At 38.5% G+C, this 22,084-nt stretch overlaps 1 protein-coding gene and 1 long non-coding RNA gene across 2 annotated transcripts in view; one reads left to right on the top strand and one right to left on the bottom strand.

Annotated features, from left to right (window-relative positions):
* The window catches only part of LOC120638607, a 77,885-nt gene extending 59,759 nt beyond the window's left edge, over nucleotides 1-18,126 (top strand). Inside the window, exon 3 of the long non-coding RNA XR_005660345.1 lies at nucleotides 17,931-18,126. This is a non-coding gene — a long non-coding RNA (uncharacterized LOC120638607). The remainder of the gene's footprint in view (nucleotides 1-17,930) is intronic.
* MTX2 (metaxin 2) overlaps nucleotides 10,383-22,084 on the bottom strand; it is a 55,872-nt gene continuing 44,170 nt past the window's right edge. Inside the window, exons 5-10 of the mRNA XM_001515158.5 lie at nucleotides 20,984-21,060; nucleotides 19,843-19,935; nucleotides 18,746-18,784; nucleotides 18,224-18,349; nucleotides 17,344-17,420; nucleotides 10,383-10,815 (exon numbers count right to left, since the gene is read on the bottom strand). Coding sequence (XP_001515208.2) covers nucleotides 10,614-10,815; nucleotides 17,344-17,420; nucleotides 18,224-18,349; nucleotides 18,746-18,784; nucleotides 19,843-19,935; nucleotides 20,984-21,060 — 614 coding nt within the window. The 3' untranslated portion in view covers nucleotides 10,383-10,613. The remainder of the gene's footprint in view (nucleotides 10,816-17,343; nucleotides 17,421-18,223; nucleotides 18,350-18,745; nucleotides 18,785-19,842; nucleotides 19,936-20,983; nucleotides 21,061-22,084) is intronic.

Genomic DNA, 22,084 nt, shown 5'->3' with positions numbered 1-22,084 from the left:
GGGTCTGACTTGCCTGAGCTTTACATCAATTTAATTAGAGAAACCAGCTAAAAAAAAAAAAACCCACTCTGTGGGGAACTGTGGCAGGCCCAGGTCCTCCTACTCCCAGGTCCGTGCTCTTTCCACTAGACCACCCTGCTTCTCAACCTGTTCCTATTTGAGAGGAAAACAGCAAGATCAGTAGAAGAAATCCTGAAGGAGATACTCTAAACTGCTAAAAATGTGGCAGTGATAATAATAATGTTGGTATTTGTTAAGCGCTTACTATGTGCCGAGCACTGTTCTAAGCGCTGGGGTAGACACAAGGGAATCAGGTTGTCCCACGTGGGGCTCACAATCTTAATCCCCATTTTACAGGTGAGGTAACTGAGGCACGGAAAAGTTAAGTGACTTGCCCAAAGTCACACAGCTGACAAGTGGCCGAGCCGGGATTCAATCCCATGACCTCGGACTCCAAAGCCCGTGCTCTTTCCACTGACCCACGCTGCGTTTGGTGGATTGTGGGGGACAGCACCAAACAGACCAACCTGTAGTCTAGCAGAATTAGAAAGGTTCACCCTGCTCCCTCACTGTGTGTGGGTGGGGTGCCAGTGAGACTGTTTTGAAGCTGGATGTGGTGTCTATGACATTTCTCTAGCTCTCAGTTCTAAGTGCCTGGCACGCAGCAGCAAACAGAAATATGGTGAATATCTTGGAGCAGAAGGAAATCCAGAAGGAAAAAAGTGAGCAGTCTTTAGCAGCTGCACATACACCCATGCCTACTAAAAATCTCACCGTTACTAGTCAACTTCAAACAGCAATGGCAGAGATAATGTGCCTTCTGTTATCAATCAAAGGTATTTGAGGAGTTACTATGTGCAGAGCACTGTTCTAAGCACTTGGGAGAGTATAATTCATTCTGCCTCTTTGGTGGGCTCCTTCTCTACCTCCCACTCCCTAACTCTGGGTGTCCCTCAAGGTTCAGTTCTGGGGCCCCTTTTATTTTCCATCTACACACACTCCCTTGGAGAACTCATTCACTTCCATGGCTTCAACTACCATCTCTATGCCTATGATTCCCAAATCTACGTCTCCAGCCCTGATCTCTCTCCATCTCTGCACTCTCGCATTTCTTCCTGCCTTCAAGACATCTCTACTTGGATGCCCAGCCATCACATCAAACTTAACATGTCCAAAACACAGCTCCTTATCTTCCTATCTAAGCCCTCCCCTTCCCTGTGAATTTCCCACCAATGTAGACGGCAACACCATCCTTCCTGTCTCACAGCCCATAACTTTGGCATTATCCTTGACTCATCTCTCTCATTCAACCCACATATTCAATCTATTACTAAATCCTGTTGGTTCAGCCTTCACAACATCAATAAAATCTGCCCTTTCCTCTCCATACAAACTTCTGTCTCATTAATCTAAGGACTTATTCTACCCCACTTTGATTACAGTATCAGCCTCCTTGCTGACCTCCTTGCCTCCTTGTCTCTTTCCACTCCAGTTCATACTTCCCTCTGCTGCCCGGATCATTTTTCTACAAAAATATTCCATCCAGGTTTCCCAACTCCTCAAGAACCTCCAGTGGTTGCCCATCCACCTCTGCAACAAACAAACTCCTCACCATCGGCTTTAAAGCACTCAATCACCTTGTTCCCTCCTATCTCACCTCGCCACTCTCCTACTACAACTCAGCCCACACACTTCACTCTTCTAATACCAACCTGCTCACTATACCTCATTCTCATCTATCTCGCTGCCAGTCTTTCACCCACAACCTGCCTCTGGCCTGGAACACCCTCCCTGTTCATAGCCTACACACAATTATTCGCCCCACCTTAAAGCTTTATTGAAGGCTTTCCTAACTAAGCCCTCATTTCCTTTTCTCCCACTCCCTTCTGTGTTGCCCCGATTTGCCCCCTTTATTTAGTAACCCTCCTCAGCCCCACAGCCCTTATGTACATATCCATAATTTATTTATATTAATTCTGGTCTCCCCCTCTGGACTGTAAGTTTGTTTTGGGCAGAGAATGTGTCTGTTGTACTTTCCCAAGCATGATTTGCAGTCCTCCGAACACAGTAAGCACTCAATAAATACGATTGGTTGATAAAATCAATAGAGTTAGTAGTCACTAGTCGTACCCTCAAGGAGCTTACAGTCTAGTGGGGGAGCCAATCCTTCTAAAACATGTGTTTCTGCTACACATTTTGGCTAGTGAAATGTTTGGGAGTGTTTGCAATCACTAGTAATCTGTTTGGATCAAGTGAGGCCCAGTGTTGGAATGAACTTTGTGCACATGTGAGTGTTGTATCAGGCACAGCGAATACTACAATATGAATTTTACTTAAGGCAGACTTTGCAAGAACACACCTGGATGTGTTAGAGAGTGTATGTGTGTATAGAGAGAGCGAGAGAAAGAAATAGAATGCATGTGCTTGTTAGAACTCATATGCTAAACACACAAGCTTATAACCTCATTGAACTGATGTTGGTTTATTCAAATAGCATGTTATTGAAAGCCACTGCTAATCCCAAACCAACTAGATTCCCAGACCTAATTTTCTTTAATTTATATAAACCCACTTAATTCTAAGCATGTTTTGTTTTTGTTTTCCAATCAGTCATGTTTCAAATTAACAAATTTTTTCTGTATATATAGTAAAGCCTCCAGAAATTGGAATAAGGTGAATGTGGTTTCTATGGTATTCTATTTAGGTCATCAGTGAGCCAAAAACATTTCTAATTTGGTCTCTCTCAACAATATTAGAAATAGAAATAGTTAAGCTTTAAAAAGGATGGAAAAGTTTACCATGAATTTCCATACTAAGAAGGGGCAACTGCATTGAGAAAAGGGGTAGGATTTAGTCTCTAAAGTGATCATGATCTACTGTGCCACTTAACTACCACAAGCATGCGGAATGAAGAGCTAAGTATACATTTTCAATCAGGGACAGCCTGTCAAGCCAGTGATCCACACATTAAAGAGCTCCTAAGAACACAGTGTTGTGTAGAAGAGCAGCATGGTCTAGTGGAAAGAGCACAGGCCTGGGAGTCTGAGGACCTAGTTTCTAATCCCAGCTCTACTACTTGTCTGCTGTATGGTCTTGGGTAAGTCACTTAACTTCTCTGTGCCTCAGATCCCTCATCTGCAACATGGGGATTCAATACCTGTTCTCCCTCCTACTTAGATTGTGAGGTCCATATGGGACCTGTTTATCTTGTATCTACCCCAGTGCTTAATATATAACATACATATATATACATATATATATATATTAGAAAGTTAGCAATAGTCATTTAAAACAAATCAAATTTTCCTTATATATTACAGAAAAAAACCCACCCACAAAACTATTTTATGACTTCCTCACCGTAGGTTTCCTTTCCTTAATTGTCGTATTTATTGAGCACTTAATGTGTGCAAAGCACTGTACTAAGCACTTAGGAGAGTACCAATACAACAATAGACACATTCCCTGCCCACAATGAGCTCACAGTCTAGCCTCTTAGGTCCTCTGATCCTTAAGGAATCTGGTTCTAAATAATATCGATATGTTCATGATTTGCTTGACTGCCCAAGGATATACAAATGTGTAAACTAGGCAGGCCAGAAAGAACAATCAGACCATTTCAAACCATGTGCGTGGAAATGATACCCTCATAGTAACTCGAGACAAATTGCTTTCTCTTTCAAATTAGTAGACCAACAAAAACGCAGAAGAGAGCAATATTCCTAACATTTTATTTGCATCCTTTCAATTCTCAATGGTCTTTGGGAAGAGTGCCAGCTTTATGCTGACTGTGCTGTATTTCATTAAATTCAATTTCACTGTATCCAGAATTACATTTAATACAGGCTGCACCCAATTATAATGGACTGTTAAAATGTATTTGTGAGACAGAAGGTCTTTTGTTAGATGAATAAGCACTACATTAAACCAATATTTGATTCAAATAAATAGTCCATATAAAATGTGTAGTTCTCCAGATCTACCAAGCTATAGCATAAGGCTTGCACATTTATTATTTTCACAACTTTGGTAAGTTTACAAAGTATATTGTTTCTGGAGAAACATATTTCAAATAATTAATCATTGGAAGCACATACAGTGAAAGGTTTTGGCAAGAGAACCACCACTATTATTGTACAGTAGCTGTCTTAAGCCATTAAAAATATCTCTGGTTCTGTGTCAGAACAAAACAGTCCATCTCCTGACTAGTATGGTAATTACAATTTAATTGTCTTATTCATTGCAGCCTTTAAAACTACAAATATTGTAATGAGAAAAATACCATCTCATTTAGTAATGAGGTTAAAAGAAAAAGATGACTTACAAAATAAATTTTCCCAAACTGGTCAGTGTTGCTCCTATAATTTGTTACCTAGGATTTTTAAAGAGAAGAAGACTACAATTATACTGCAGTCTCAGGGAAACTTCCAGATAAGCAAATTTGGACCTCATTTTCCTGTGATTGAGGTTCCCCCATAATTTATTCTCATTACAGTAAGAGCATCTGATAGCTGACTACATTTTGTCTTTTATTACCCAGATAGTTTCTAGAGAATTCAGGCCTGCTCAAGTCTGAATAAGTAATTTGTGAGACTGAACATGCTAAATGCCTCAGACATGTCTCCCCCTTATTTGCTTTTAGCAGATTGAAATCTTAAATTGCTTGGTCATGCTTTGGATTTATTGTCATGGTATAAGTAAATTAGGTAAACTGTAGCTTTCAGAAATTTAAAAATCAAATCTCCAAAAAAGGAGCTAGCAGCCAGATCACCAAGAACAGGTATTTCTGCAGTCATGAACTTTTTGGCTGAATACTGTGCAAGTTATATATGTAATTTTTATGGTATTTAAGCGCTTAGTATGGGCCAGGCACTGTACTAAGTGCTAGGAAAGATACAAAATAATCAGGTTGGACACAGTCTCTGTTCCTCATAAAGTTCACAGTCATAATCCCCATTTTGCAGATGAGGAAACTTGGGCACAGAGAAGTTAAGTGCCTTGCGCAAGGTCACACAGCAGACAAGTGGAAGAGTTGGAATTAGAACCGAAGTCCTCTGACTCCCAAGCCCTTTCCACTAGGCCATGCTACTTCTCTAGAAGCATTACATAACTAACGGAAGTGTGGTATATCTAACAGAAAACAGCTTCTCCCTCGGAAGAAACTTAGCGATTTAACAAGATGCTGATCATATCTATCCAGATGATAGTTACACATTCAAAATAATATTATTAATTGCCTTTTTAGTGCTTCTTGAAAAAAGGACTTGATTAGTCTCACAAATGTACAAGATAAGAGGCTAACAAATGATATGCATTGGAAGTGAATGGTTGAAATTCTTATATCAACTCTGCAAAGGCATCAACAGAAATACAAGAACAGGTGGAATGCAGGCACATTCCCTTTGAATCATATGATTCCTTCTGAATCATAACATCTGGGTCATATAGGAACTGAAATGAATACACAACAGATCCTATAAGACCATTAGCTAAAGCACTCATTGTACTCCATCTAGGGAAATAAGAAGAGTGAGTATGAACTTCACATTTGGAGTAATGATCTATTTTCAACAAATGGCAAAAAAAAGTTAATTTTATCTCAGCCCTTTAAGTGTTGGGCAATGCTACTTTATAGGTTTTTAGTTGTGTGAAATTTTTGTCTTTTTTTGCCTCAGTCCCCTAAAAGACATGCTTCTTAATTGAGTTTATTTTTATGCAGCAGAGGATAGTACAGTGGCTAAGTAGCAGGATTCAATGATTGCATTAAGCCCTAGGTGGTTAATGAATATCTTTATGAATTTTGGTATTCGCAGGTTGGGAATGCTATAAATGCTCAGTTTTGTTCAAGTTTATCATCAGCCCCTATGCCAGCTCTGTAAAGCTCCTATCCTAATCCTCCGCAATTAATCGGTGGGGCTGAGAGAGGGGTAAAAAGGGGGCAAATCCTAGTGCAAGGGTGTTACAGAAGTGAGTGGGAGAAGAGGAAATGAGGGGTTGGGGAAGTTCATTCAATAGTATTTATTGAGCGCATACTATGTGCAGAGCACTGTACTAAGCGCTTGGGATGAACAAGTCGGCAACAGATAGAGACAGTCCCTGCCGTTTGACGGGCTTACGGTCTAATCGGGGGAGACGGACAGACGAGAACAATGGCGATAAATAGAGTCGAGGGGAAGAACATCTCGTAAAAACAATGGCAACTAAATAGAATCGAGGCGATGTACAATTCATTAACAAAATAAATAGGGTAACGAAAATATATACAGTTGAGCGGACGAGTACAGTGCTGTGGGGATGGGAAGGGAGAGGTGGAGGAGCAGAGGGAAAAGGGGAAAATGAGGCTTTAGCTGCGGAGAGGTAAAGGGGGGATGGCAGAGGGAGTAGAGGGGGAAGAGGAGCTCAGTCTGGGAACGCCTCTTGGAGGAGGTGATTTTTAAGTAGGGTTTTGAAGAGGGAAAGAGAATCAGTTTGGCAGAGGTGAGGAGGGAGGGCGTTCCAGGACCGCAGGAGGACGTGACCCGGGGGTCGACGGCGGGATAGGCGAGACCGAGGGACGGCGAGGAGGTGGGCGGCAGAGGAGCGGAGCGTGCGGGGTGGGCGGTAGAAAGAGAGAAGGGAGGAGAGGTCGGAAGGGGCAAGGTGATGGAGAGCCTTGAAGCCTAGAGTGAGGAGTTTTTGTTTGGAGCGGAGGTCGATAGGCAACCACTGGAGTTGTTTAAGAAGGGGAGTGACATGCCCAGATCGTTTCTGCAGGAAGATGAGCCGGGCAGCGGAGTGAAGAATTGTCTTGCAAGAGATGTGCCTCCAATAAGGCTTTGAAGGTGGGGAGAGAATGTCTGTTAGATTTGAAGAGGGAGGGAGTTCCAGGCCAGAGGCAGGACATGGGCAGGGGGTCAGCAGTGAGATAGATGAGATTGAGGTACAGTGAGTAGGTTAGTATTAGAGGAGAGAAGAGTGTAGACTGGGTTGTAGTAGAAATCAGAGATGTAAAGTAGGAGGGGGCAAGGTGCTTTAAACCTGATGGGAAGGAGTTTGATGTGGAGATGGATGGGCAACCACTGGAGGCTTTTAAGGAGTGGAGAGAATTAGACTGAACAGTTTTATAGAAAAATGAACCCGAAAGCAGAGTGAAGTATGTACTAAAGTGGGGAGTGACAGGAAGCAGGGAGGTCAGCAAGGATGATGATGCAGTTAACCAAGCCTGAATAGATAATCACCCTAGACTGTGAGCCCGTTGTGGGCAGGGAATGTCTCTCTTTATTGCTATTGTACTTTCCAAGTGCTTAGTACAGTGCTCTGCACAAAGTAAGCACACAATACGATTGAATGAATGAATGAACGTGGTAGCAGTTTGGGTGGAAAGAAAAGGGTGGATTTTAACAGCATGGTGAGCATGGGGAGCATCCCTCCTCACCTCCGCCAAACTGATTCTCTTCCCCTCTTCAAAACCCTACTTAAAACTCACCTACTCCAAGAGGCCTTCCCAGACTGAGCTCCCCTTCTCCCTCTACTCCCTCTACCACCCCCCCCTTCACCTCTCCGCAGCTAAACCCTCTTTTCCCCCCTTTCCCTCTGCTCCTCCCCCTCTCCCTTCCCATCCCCTCGGCACTGTACTCGTCCGCTCAACTGTATATATTTTCATTACCCTATTTATTTTGTTAATGAAATGTACATCGCCTGGATTCTATTTAGTTGCCATTGTTTTTACGAGATGTTCTTCCCCTCGACTCTATTTATCGCCATTGTTCTCGTCTGTCCGTCTCCCCCGATTAGACCATAAGCCCGTCAAACGGCAGGGACTGTCTCTATCTGTTGCCGACTTGTTCATCCAAGTGCTTAGTACAGTGCTCTGCACATAGTATGCGCTCAATAAATACTATTGAATGAATGAAAGGTTGAACCAGTGCGATTTGGTGACAGTTTGAATGTCTGGGTTGAATGAGAGATTTGAGATGAGGATAATGCCAAGGTTACAGGCTTGTGAAACAGGATGGTAGTGCTGTCTACAGGGATAGGAAAGTTGGTGAGGGAGGACACAGCTTGGGTGGGAAGATGAGTTCTGTGTTGGACATGTTTAGTTTAAGGTGTGGCAGGACATGCAAGTAGAGACTTAGTAAAGGCAGGGGGAAATAAGTGACTACAGAGAAGGAGAGAGATCAGGCCGGAGATGTAGAGTTGGGAATCAAGTCTATTCTACATACATATCTCCGTTTCTGACATTCTAAATTATGCTCTACAATGGATACACTTGACAAAAAGCAGTAATCAACTACCTTTTAACAATTCTTACAATCCACCAGTAAATAGCATTAACAAGAAAACTCAGCAGTAAATGTCAGAAACTCAATTTCCAAGAATCTTTTCAAAACACACGAGACCCATAATATAAATTATGACAATTTTCAATGATTATTTATATTAATGTGCGTCTCCCCCCCTGGAGTGTCAGCTCTCTGTGGGCAGGGAATGTGTCTAGCAATTTTGTTTTATCTAACTCTCCCAAACACTCAGTACAATGCTCTGCACACAGTAAGCATTCAAAAAATATCAGTTGATTGGTAAAATAAATAATTTTAAAATAAAGCCAATAACATGCATCTCTAAGAATTCAAAAATGCATTATATTTAGAAACTAATAATCCATTCTTAAAGCTTTTCTATCTCATTTGGTTTTCATCCTGAATTTGTTTTTAAAATTCTTACATGAAACTAAAATCCAGTAGAGTGGCAGGCTGATGTTCACTGTGGGCAGGGATTGTCTCTCTCTACTGCTGTGTTGTACTTTCCCAAGTGCTTAGTATAGTGCTCTGCAAACAGTAAGCGCTCAATAAATATGATTGAATGAATGAACGTTGAGAAGGTTTGAAGATAGCTTCAGCTTTTGACAATGAAATTGAGAGTCTCATCAGCATATGGAATCATTGAAAACTAACAACCCTAATTTGCTTGTGGAATTGTTTTTAGCTACTAGGACTTGGCTTTATGTACCCAGATTTAAAAGTTAAAGGCAGAAACAATGTATTCTCCTTATGATTTTCCCCTTCCCTTTCACCCCTTTTCCTTCCCTTTCTCCCTTTCTCCTCCCATCTCTCTCTGTCCTCACTTTTCTCCCCCTCCACTTTTGCTCCGACCTCCTTTCAGGACCCCATCCCCTGAGCCCAGCTCTCTGTCCCACTTACCACATCCTGGAATGGGAAGTTGTCACCGACCATTCAGTGAGGAAGAATTGGGACTGAGTTCATTCGGATTCTGAGTCCACAATGAATGAGACCCCAGGTCATAAAAGGGATAGAGTTCTGGTTACAAATTATTATCACTTCTCCTCCTAGAGGCCTTTCCTGATTAAGCCCTCTTTTCCCTGGCTTGCTGTCTCTTCTGTGTCATTTGTACGCTTGGATCTGTGACCATTGGACATTTGCCCCACCACTCGCCCCACAGCACTTATGTACATAGCTTTGAATTATATACTATAAACCACTGTTAATATGTCTCCCCCTCTAGACTATAAACTTGTTATGGACAGGGACTGTGTCTGCTAATCTGTTGTATTGTACTCTCCCAAGTGCTTAGTATAGGGCTCTGCACATAGTAAGCGCTCAAGAAAACCATTGATTACAAATACTAATCTGAGTAGGTAAGGTAAACAGAGTAGCAAGTGCTCTGTTGAAGGCCTCCTATCTTCTTCCTCATGTATCTCGGGGCAAGCCAGGTACAGTAGACAGACACGGTTCCAGCAGTTACTCCAGCATTTTAGGGCTTACTGTGTGCTGAGCACTGTACTAAGCATTTGGGGGATAGTACAATATAACAAAGTTGGTGGACACATTCACTGCCCACAAGGAACATCAAAAGAGAACCATCAGAAAAAATCAGCTTTCCATGGTAAGAGGGATGTTTTCTCACTTGCTCCATCGTGTTATTGATGAGATGGAAAATGTAAGTTTTCCAAGGTGGAAAACCATTTTAGTCATTCCCTAGCCTGCTTATACTTACTGAGATTAGATTTTTGTGAGCTCAAAATTCACTGAATTTGATTTTTGTAAAAAATTTGAAAAAAATTAAAATTCCACACCTCCTTTACATAAGCAGGAATTTCATGGTAAAGTTATTGTTTTAGCAAATGTAAGGTATCACTGTTTTTTAATACTCACCAGTTACAAAATTGAACTGCTTTGTAAATACAAACATATTTTGAGCTCATACTTGTTAAGATCTGGAAAATAAGCATCATTTCATGACCAGTTTTACTATATTGTAGCAAAGTAATCCTCAAGTACGTAATGCAAAATTTGTCTTTCCCCAGGGGAGAACCTGAAAAACCATTTACTATATATGTATAAAGCTCAGCAAGGGGCTCTGAGACGATCAAAGGAAAGGAAGTATGACTTTCATAGTTGTTTGAGCTTTATTTTTATGTGTTACAAGAAAACTTGAAATTTATATGAAATAGAATACAAGTAAAAGACAATCATTCATGTTTAACGTGTATACAGTGAAGTCTACAAAACACATGAAATGATGGTAGGGAAGTGTGGAGTTTTGAAAAAAAATTATATTTCATTTTTAAATCAATATACGTTATAACTGTAGCCAAAATAGATTTCAAAAGTTTTCTATTTGAGCAACGAGGTCTTTGCTGATCTGAGAGATGAGTTGTCTTTTCCATGATCCTCAAAGAAATGCTGTTCAATTCTTTTACAAAAGGCCAGGAGGTTGCCGTAGTTTTTCACCTTCTCAGAGAATGCATCAGTAGTCAACTGAGTAGTTAGGATCGTAAAAAGATGTCCAAATACCAGTGCATCTAGCTCCGTTGGCCTAAAAAGAATAGCAGAGATTATTACAGGGTCAGTGAACACCTAAAATGTTTAAAAAAAAACAATAACTTTTGAGGCAAAGAAAAATATTAAGGTTGGTTTCTTCCCACGAAAACATTAGTAGGTTTTATTTTTGGCTGTGGCATTCTTGTTTCAGAGCACAAGTAGGTCTTAATAACATTACTTTGTAATTAGGGCTTTCTAATTCTAGACTTCACTTCCTGAAGTGACCCAGACGGATCAACACCTAAAATGTGATAGAAACTATATAGACTATACTAAAGTACACCCTCTACCCTCTAAAATTTTAGCTGACTTAGATCTCATTAATTTAATTTTAACCATACCTTCTAGACTCTATCCTTTTAGAACAACATTTGGAGAGCTTCCCTTCTTTTATCCATATCTTTGCTGGGTACTGCGCATGCCTGTTTTCACTAGGTTAAATAATAATAATGGCATTTAAGCACTTACTCTGTGCCAGGCACTGTTCTAAGGGCTAGGGTAGATAAAAAATAATTAGGTTGGACACAGTCCCTGTCCCACATTGGGTTCACAGTCTTAATTTTACAGATGAGGGAACTGAGGCAGAGAAGTGACGGTCACACAGCAGACAAGTGGTGGAGTCAGGATTAGAGCCCATGACCTTCTGACTCCCAGGGAGATGGTAAGCATGAAGTACAAAAAATTATCCCTGAAAGCATGGAAGAGAGAAATGGAAAGAGAAGGGTCAGCACATTTCAAGGAAAGCATCACTTCTATCAAGTGGCTTACTTTGTCTCAAGTTCTGGTAAGTTCCCACTGTGAGATGGAGACACACGCAAAGGCACTCTCTTTGTTTACTCATATCTCTGCTTGCCCCACCTAGCATCTGTTTCTCCTAAGGTCTGGAATGTCTGAATCGCTACATTGCTTGGGAGCATTTCCCAAAAGCGGCATATCAATCATAAACCTAGAGTGTGATTCAGAGATGGCTACTATGAACACTAATGTAACACCTCCCTGTGGTAGCCATTTTAGAAGATATACGTTAATAGAGAGTCTAAGGGCCTCCTTTCCTCTATTCTCGTTAAATCTCCCAACCTATCTATCCAATGACTAATGAAAGTGCAGGCATATTCGCAGGACAGTGTCTCCATGGCTTTCTGAAACTTAGGGGTAAGGCCGTCACTGTGCCTCCAGGCCCACCAAGCTAGAATTCAGTTCCCTGAATAGAAGAATTAAGACCAAGGCTGCCTTAGATACATTTGTGGTCAGAGGGAAATGTTAGTATGTCACAAAGTATGTGGCCTGCTTTTTGAATAGGGTTGTCAAAGATTGTAATTACCTTTTCTCCTCCAAATTATCTGTTGGTGACATTGTCAGGAAGTACAGTGCTCGGCCAGAGGGACCCTCCAAACTGAGCCAAAATGCCATTTCTCAACTGCTGTAATTTTTGCAATTTCTCTTCCCTCTTTCACCTTCCTCTCACCAGCTTTTCCTGTCAATATTTTCTGGTAGGTGTGCTAAGTTTAAGGTCCTAATAATGACTCTCTTAAATAGTTCACATTATTTCGACTCCTAATGAATGGCTGTCCTCCTGCCTTCTTTCTCCCAAGAATGCTCATCAATCCCAGCCATCCTGAGAGTCAAACCACACATCTCATCTATTATATCATCCATTATTATTGTAATTTCTCATGCTAAACAAAGCCTAGACAGTGACCATACCCTTCCCTAACATCACTTCCCATTCAGCATTTAGAAGAGTGTTTGGCACATGGTAAGTACTATAATTATTACTATTTCCAAAATCAAAAGCCACCTTTACACTGATGAATCAAAATCTGACTTATTCTGTTTGCTCTCTCTTTTAAGTGTTTCCTCTGGTTTGTAGCATGGGTAGGGATAGAATTCCCTAATGTTTTCCTTCTGATGTAAAATGTCCAATCAATCATTTTTTGAGTGCTTACTGTGTGCAGAGCACTGTACTAAGCACTTGGGGGAGAGTACAATTTGGTAGACAGGTTCCCTGCCCACAAAACATACTTTGTTTTGGCATTTCTTGCACTATAAGTCTTGTCTATTATACAATCATCATACTGTATTTACTGAGCACCTGTTTGCAAAGTACAGTATTAAATGCTGGGGAAGAATACAATAAAAGTCAAATACGACATAGCTCTAGGGAGCTCATAAACATAGTCTTCTTCAAATATACTTTACCAGCACTGTGTAGGAAGGGATCTAGAGCTACAGTTTTTATCTTTCTGCCTTTTTTTTATAGAAAACCTACTTTTGGCAACCCTTTTTATAACCCAATGTACATTTTCCAGCTAGAATTCTGAAAACTTTACACATACCTTCTTGTATGACATGTTAACAGGAAAAAGAGAAAACCACATCCACGTGTTATCAAATACTTCCCTAGCCTACCGACCAGTTTCCCCCATAAGAATATAACCACTAACCTTTCTCCTTTCAAAGACCAAAGGTTTGTGAGTCTTACTCCTGTTAATACTGAACTGGCTCCACACTCAACTTCCATAACCCTAAGCAAGATCAATTTTGTTTGCTTCAGCCTCATGGTACTGCAAGGACCTGGGCTCTAATTCCAGCTCTACCACCTAGCTGCTGTGTGACCTTGGGCAAGTAACAACTTCTCTGGGCCTCAGTTCCCTCTTTTGTAAAGGGGGGATTAAGACTGTGAGTCCCCAACGAGACCTGGATTGTGTCCCAACTGACTAGTTTATATCTACTTAGTACTTAATACACTTAATACTTACTACAGCACTTAATACAGGGCCTGGCCTACAGTAAGCACTTAACAAGTAGCATAAATTTTAAAAAGTCACCTGGAGGTGGAGTGGGGGAGTGGAGTTGCTTCTGCTAAGATCCGAGGGAGTGCTGGGAAAATGATCAGATTCATGACTCAACTCCCTGGAATCTCCCCTAATGCCCTCCTGGTGTATTTCTATGTGACCAATAACCTAAGAAGCCAGAGGCCTGCTCTTTCAGATAGCAGGTAAGCAGCCAAGAACATTGAGCAGCTGGTACAGCACCCCTGATGCAGGCCCCTCCAGCATCCCTCCCAGGGCTCTTTCTACCAAATTGTCCTGAGCAACAGCAGCCTTCCAGGGTAAGAACAAGGAAGGAAGGAGTGAGAGAAAGATGGACTCCAGCTTGGCCTTACCAAACACATTTCAACAACCCCACTGAATTAACCCCAGAACTGAGGCACAGGGATGTGTTTTGTCCAAGGTCAGAGATGGAGGAAGAACTAGAACTTAAGCCCCTTGACTGTAACCAATCAACTATACAAAGTTTTAGTGCACTGGTCTTTCCACTAGTCTATGCTGTTTGTCATTCTGAATTGAAATTTCATGCTAGGGGGATTAGGAAATGAGAAGAATTCTGGTACAGCATGTTGAAAGATAAATCTTAATTTCATCCATTTGGCTGCTAAGAAAAGTGATAACAACTGGATAAAATTTCCAAATATCAAACTGTAACAGTTTGAAATGCTTGCAAAAGTGGTGACTGTCAAGAACACATTAAATGTGTGTATGGTAAAGTTTTTCCCAAGTTACATGAAAAGACCTTTTGAAACTTTAACTAAGTTAGTCAAAAGTCCTTCAAGCCCTTATAAGCAGCCTTTATGTGTATACCCACAATGGATTTCTGAATTCATGGTTTTAATTAACAGTTTAATTGTAAGTGCTCTATTATAAAGGGGGATTTTAATATGTCCCTTGAATCCCTGCACAGAGTGATCTCTCTGCCATCAACAACTTTTCTTTGCCTTTGAGTTTGGAGGGAAAACATTTGACCAAGAATGTTTTCCCAGCCTCCCCCTCAAATACTGCATAACAAAACCAGCCCTTAAACCAGAATGGTGCACTTCAAACAGAAAAATACACCCCTTCTGGGCCTTTTAACTCCCAAGAATTCCTTGACCACTAAGAAAAGGAACATTTGGCTACATTTCTTTTGTGTTAAGGACTAAACAAATGGAAATAATCATCATAGCAAAAATCAAAGGAGAACAGTGATTTCTTGACTACAACCATGTGCATAGCTGTGTGGGCTTACCTACCAGCTTTTCACAATTTGAACTCAGTGACCTTTCAGCAACAGAGGCCAATATGCCCTTAACTAAAGTTTTAATATTTGTTACAAACAGCTGATTTTACTTCTGCCAGCATAGATATTTAGTCTATAAAAGATCAACTCTTGACACTGGCTCAGAAAATACATACTACTGCAATGAGGAGAGATATAGAATGCCCTATTAATCTATTGAAATAATGGTGAGAATGTAAAACTGAATTTTAATTAGACAATTCAAAACCATCTCACAAAATGAGTTGGCTTCCCTATTATAACTTTCTGAAAATTATAATGCAAAATAAAGGGAAATAAATTTTACTCTTTTTTGAAAGGATTATCACTTTAAATTCACAGGTAAGACCATACATTTAAACGTTGAAACTTCTTTATAGTAGTTACTTTATCTTTACTTCTGTAGTTAAACACCTTAAGAAGTAGATACATGAAACATTTTCATTTTACAGGAGTTTTTTAAAAAGAGGCAGAGTTTTGTGAAATAATTTGCAAAGCGACTACACAGTCCAAGGGAACTTGTTAGTCTGAGCCTATGCCCTAGATGTGCAGTGCTCCCTTTAATGGTCCTAAGCATTCAATAGAGTAGATGGCTTATAGCTATCTGTTAAAATATGCCACCTTTGGAATTTAATGGGTAGGTGACTGAAAGGAAAAATAGTATTTTTAAATATTGTAAAAGAATATTTTTAGAAGGTGCAAAAAAAATGTCTGCTGCCATACAGCAAATGGGCAATTTTTGAATATTCTAAAAAACTTTTCAAAAATGGATGCTCATTTTAGTCATCATTATTTACAATCAGATATTCTGCTCCATGTTATGTTAGGCAATTGGGGATGGAAAAACACATGTAATTCCAAAGGGTGCTTTATTAAATTAAATTGTAATGGTAGTTTATTATTTCTCTTAATAAGTTTCTCCAGTCTGACATGTTTTTTGTTGATGTAAAATATATATGTTGATGTTGGAAAAAACATAAGCAGTTAATAACCACATATTACAAATTCAAATGCTAATCAGTTTTCCATTTCCATAAAATGTCCACTTTGAAAGCTATAGTAAAATTGGGACTCTTTAAGAAGGGCCAAGACCCAATTATTCATCAACAAAGAATGAAATTAATACCTGAATTATAAAAATAACCACCAAATAACCATGACAGACAAGGGCATAGAGTGCTTCACTTATCCAATCAGTGGTTGAAGATAAGTCATCAGAGCCTAGAGGCAATTGCTGTCAATTCATTTTATTCTGCCAGTCTTTTGGGGATGACAATGAAAGAGATTTCCAATTGCCCAGGATTTCTCCATTACCCTCTATTATGTTCATCAGCACAGATGGAGGGGCCAAAGAAGACAAGTTATTTCTATGCAGGCACAGTGAAATACATATAGATACATAGATATAGCTAGTTGGGGAGTACAGCAGGTTCAGGAACAATAGCAAACTCTGATATTCATTCAATTGTATTTACTGAGCACTTACTGTGTGCAAAGCACTGTACTAAGCACTTGATATAAATATGAGTATATAATTTTTAAATCACTGCTAGCAGAGCTTGCCCTTGCTCCTGAACCTGCTATATTCCCCAACTAGATAATCCTGATAACAGAAAGTCCATATCAAATGAATGGGCCATAAAAACACCAGAGATTGATAGACTGTGAGCTTACTGTAAGCAAGCAATGTGTCTGTTGTTATATTGTACTCTCCCAAGTGCTTAGTACAGTGCTTCGCACACAGTAAGCACTCAATAAATACACCTGAATGAATGAATGCTACAAAATAGGATGAAAATGGTTGAAATGCTTTCATGGTATATTGAAAGCACTGCATTCAGCTGTACAAATAACTTACCTCCCAATGTCTATATAGAAACTACTATTAAGGGCTTCTTTGCCCTTCAGGGGATCAAGAAGAGAGAGAGAGAGTGTGTGTTTTGGGGGTGCGGCAGATGTTAAAATATCTGCCTGCTGCACATCTCATTTTTAAAAATCACTAGGAGCAATGTAGTGGTTAGAACCCTGCATTCTACATCTTCAAGCAGTTGTGCCACTAAATCAGGTCCAAAAGTGTGGGAAAGTTTCCCAACTGGATCCTTGAGTGATTATTACCCTGCAACAGTCCGATGTGGACTTAAAAATAAATCTAGAGCACAAGCTGCTTGCTAAATGTAGTGAAATGTCTGATGCGTTTATCTTGACTTTGACCTCTTCTTGTTTCTGATAAGTTAGAGTGTGGTTCAAAGGCCAAGGAAAGGGAGAGAGTCACAGCTTCAGTAACTGATCTTGCTTCCTTTTTATGAGACAGAGAAATAATTTTATGAATTAAACAGTTTAGGGAGTACTGAATTTTCATTAGGCATAGACTATTACATTTATACAATATACTAGTCTTAGAACAATCATATTATATAAAATTACTTACTGTTTATTGAAAAAATACGGTTGTGTTCCCAGTCTTTGAGAGAGCGCTTCACAGCATTGATCTACATCTTCTAAAACCTAAAATGCCCAAGAGATCCCAGAAGCATAAGATCAAAATACGGTTTAGAATTAGGTCAGCCTGAAGTCCATATCTATGATTTGTATATGTAATAATTTAAGAATATGATCACATTTGGGAGAATATTTGAGTAGTTTCCTTTAATAACTATGCAACCATACTTTGGAATTTACAAGATTATCTTATGGTAAACTTTTTTAATTTGAAAAATTAAATCAGGATAAACAAAATGTGGTTCAGAGGGCAAAGACAGGGAGACCCATACCTAGAGTGAGTGATCTTGATCAAAAGAACATAAAAGTACATATTCTTCTTGAAATATGCATTTTAAAATAATTGATTTAAGTAAGGTGTCATGAGAACCTCATTAAAAACTGCTTCACAAACTCATACCATTGTTTCACATTAGCTGATAAAAGAATTATATCCTCTTTAAAGACTGCATCATGACCACTGAATTGTTCATTAAATTTATTTACACAAAACCTTTTCTCTTCTCTACTATGTAGGATACCGTCTCGAACTGACTTGCAAAAGTTGAAAGGCTGCCAACTGGTCGTAATGTTTTCCCAAGTGAAAAGAATATACTGTTTAAATTTCATGTTAAGTTAATAAAATAAAAATCAATATACAATTTCAGTGTTACATGTTAAAAAGCCACCCTGAGTGTTCAGAGTTGGAGGAATAAACTTTTTTTTTAAATGACCTCTTGATTTTAAATTGCTTTAATATGTCAATTCTTATATCTGCAGAGAGGTTTTGTCCAAAAAGGGAGACTGCCAGACTTTCCCATTTGACTGACCTGTTCAAGAGTCTTGCCACCCCATCCAATAGCTTTCATCTTGCGCTTGACTTCCCATTGCTTCTGATAAGCCAAAATGTGGTTCAGAGGCCAAGGATAGGGAGACCCATACCTAGAGCGAGTGATCTTGATCAAAAGAATTTAAAAGGAGACTGAGTGGTATTTTCCAATAAATGAAGGCAATTTCCAAAAGAAACATTTTGCCAGCTATTTGATTTAATAGCAGATCCTAAGTGTTAGCCTAGAAACACTTAATCTTGAAAATTCATAGCTTGCAGTCTAAAATAATTAAAATTTTAAACCATTCCCTTTAAAAATATATAAACTTTTATGTACTTTGCAACCAGTTATTTCAAACAATGACACATGGCTTCCCTAAAATGTATGTGCAAGCAAAATTAAAGTAAGTGAAAAACTATATCACTAATGGTATGAACCACAATGTTTCATTTATGAGCAGGGACTTGCAAAAGTGTTTTCTCATTAAATTTTAATTAAGATAAATGCTGCAGAACCACTCACCTCCCCTACTGTAGTTTCATCACACCACTGAAGATACAACTAGAAACAAAGGGACACTTGCTAAACTTTAGAACACCAAAGAGAGGCCATATAAACAAAATTACTTCCTATCATTCTAATTTTATTAGCCAACTTTACTAAAACAAGCCACACATTTGGGTTTGTTTTTTTTTCCTGGATAAAGTAGCATTAAATTTAATGATATCTTATAAAAAGTAATGCTTCATATTATTTTAGCACATCTCTATGGAACTAAAAGTAATATGCATGTGTGCATTAAGCAAGCCACACAACATTCCCATAAAGTAAAAAGATATGTATCATCCCATTCAAATATGACAACTGCAGTGAGAGATCAGTATGAAGTTCAATCAGAATTTGAAAGAGTATTGCATTGGGAGAGATGGATCCCCATGAAAGTGTAAGACTTCAGGAACTCTTGATTCCAGTCTGTTATTCTGTCCCCACTCAAAAATTGACAGTTGGTAGGACCAAATATGGGACATAAAGTACAGGAACCACATGAATTTGAAATAAGAGAATTAACAATCTTATAAATAAGTGAGGGAAAGGAAAAATGCTCAATGTCTTTGTCCCCTGCCTCCCACTATTTGGAAATAGAATTTGTCTATCTTCCCCATTAGATAGTGAACATTCTGAGGATAAAGAATGAGTGTCTCCCTCGAGACTCTGAGCTCCTGGTGGGCGCTTTACAAATAACGTAACTGAAGCACACAGAAGTTAAGTGACTTAAGCCAAAGACAAGTGGAGGAGCCAGGATTAGAGCCAGGGCTTCTGAGTCCCACAGCCATGCTCTTTCTACTAGGCCACATTGTTCCCTATTGAGCAGATGATTATTGTGTATTGCTAATTTTTAAACATACTAAGTGCTTTGAGTCTATTCCTAAACTCAAGCACATTTTTCCTCAAAACATTTCTTACTTGTCAGTATGTTTATCTCTAAAATCTGACACTGTCTACATATCTTAAGTCCTTATGGAAACCCAAACAAAACCCCCCCCAATACTCTCATTTAAGAAACATGCTTATTTGCAAACACCTCAAACAAAATTGACACAATTTATTGTCTACTTTACCTCTGCTGTCAACAGCATATTATTGACTAATTCCATGTAGGCTTTCATCTCTGCTTTTTGGACTTCATCCAGCCCATCACTAAGTGAATAGCCCTAAGAGGAATAAAGTTTTGGGCTGTTAGCTTTTTTTTTTAAATCACAGAAGGAATAAAAGAGTAGCCAGTCATATTTGTGTTAAATATATCATACCTTGCCAACACATTTCCACTCAAATTCCTAATTTTTTTTAATAAAATAATCCTCCATATGAAAAGATAAGAATAAAACAGTCTTCTTTTGCTATGTAATAAAGTCAATTGGAGATTTATTTTTCCCCATTACAGGAAATTATCACCATTCTATTGAACCTCCTGAAATCATGAAACTAAAACAATTAAATATTATGCCTTATCTATATAACTGTTGATATATCCACAAACTTAAATGGTTTGGAACAATAATGGAATTCGTCCTTAAATTATATATTGCAAAAAAGAATATGAGCCATTAGTCTTGTATTCTTGCATTCACTTGAAGACAAAACTCTGATATATCTATACTTATATAGTATCTCCTTAATGCTTAATATAGTGCTCTGCACACAGTAAGTGCTCAATATGCTTGATTGTTACAGCATACCCAAAAATTGCTAAATACACAAGTAATGCATTTAAGATAATCGAATGCACAAAGCAAAAGGTTGTATTCTCTGTAATTTCAAGACTTAGGAATGTCTTTATAGCCAAGATATAGCAAGTGTACCAATATGGGTTAAGGGTGTGCTTTATAAAAATGGTATCCAATATACTACAATTTAATGTATTTTATTTATGTTCAAAACTAAGCACAACTGGGGAAAAGAGAACACAAATCCTTCCTGAAAGCATCCAAAACAAAGGCATTTTACTTTTATAATTACAAAAGACTTGTAAACTATAAGTTTGAAAAAATTTACCATTTAATAAAAATCAAGCTACTTCTCGCCATTAATTCATATTACGAACAAAATACAAATACTTTAGAAAAATTTCATCCCTAGTTTATATTGACATTTCATAAAACTAGTTTAAAATCAATGTAAATGTTAAGACAGGCTAAAGGATGATTAATGACTTATTTAGCCATAACTGTGATCAAATGTATTTAATATCTTTTTTATTACCTTGGCTTTTACAAATTGGACTATTGGACCAAGTTCTGATACTACTTGATTTCCCACATGAATAAAAGGGACTTTACCTGTTGAGGAAAAATGTGTAGACATATTTTAATAGATCAAAATGTGTTACTATTCACAAAAACACAATGCATTTCAAGGCAGTTAAGAGCTTTTTTTTAATAAAAATTACAGCAAAATGTCTGATTCCATAATCCTTAACACTAAGTTGTTACTTGTGGAAGTTTAGTTTAAATATGAGAGTTGTTTAACTTTGAGAAGTGATGGAAATTTATCGTAGCTGTTAAAAATAAAATCTATGGTATGTAAATTACCACAAACTAACAAAGAGGATACTTTCCTATTACTATCGAGCAAACTCATTCTCAACTTTAAAAATCAGCAGTTGAACTTCGAAAACCTGGCAGGACCGTTAAAAAAGAAATGATATATTAGAGATCCAAAGGAGCCTTTTTATTTTTACATTGTCAGAGATACATACTGAATATTGTAATATACTTTCCCTTTAGTGAATATACAACTAGTCAATAACATTAGGCAACAAAAGTATATTTCCAGAACCTAATAATTTATTAATTTGATTACAACATGGTGTCCTCCAAAAAAAGGGTGGCCTGGATTGGCAAAAGAGACCTCCTTTAAAGATTCATCTCAGTAAATATTTATATTTTATTCTAGCACATACATACAAAGGTAAAAGATTCACCAAATGGCAAGAAAGTCTACCCAAACCCAATGGATGAAGTTTGCTGTCAGACTTAGTTCAAACAGAGTTCACACTAACAGCAGGCTTCGTCATGGTACTTTTCAATAGATTCACTCCTCTCTAGCTCACAGTCAGCCTAAGGGTAATGGATGAGATCCAATGCACCAACAAAAGCCTCATCTGCATCCATACGATAAAATGTATTACAAAAGATATGCACGCCTTTTTGAAAAGCAAGAACTCAATAGATTTTTAGAATGCACTTCCACACTGCCAAATGTAAAAATGATCTTTTGGTGTTCCGCAACTCCACTTTAAAAAACCAAAAAGATACAGATTTCTTATTTATAATCAATACAGCTTTACATTTCCTTTCTTAA

This window comes from Ornithorhynchus anatinus, chromosome 9 (genome assembly GCF_004115215.2).
Source record: "Ornithorhynchus anatinus isolate Pmale09 chromosome 9, mOrnAna1.pri.v4, whole genome shotgun sequence".
NCBI lineage: Eukaryota > Metazoa > Chordata > Mammalia > Monotremata > Ornithorhynchidae > Ornithorhynchus > Ornithorhynchus anatinus.
Note: the sequence above shows the minus strand (reverse complement) of the source record. Positions and strands in the feature narration are given on the sequence as shown.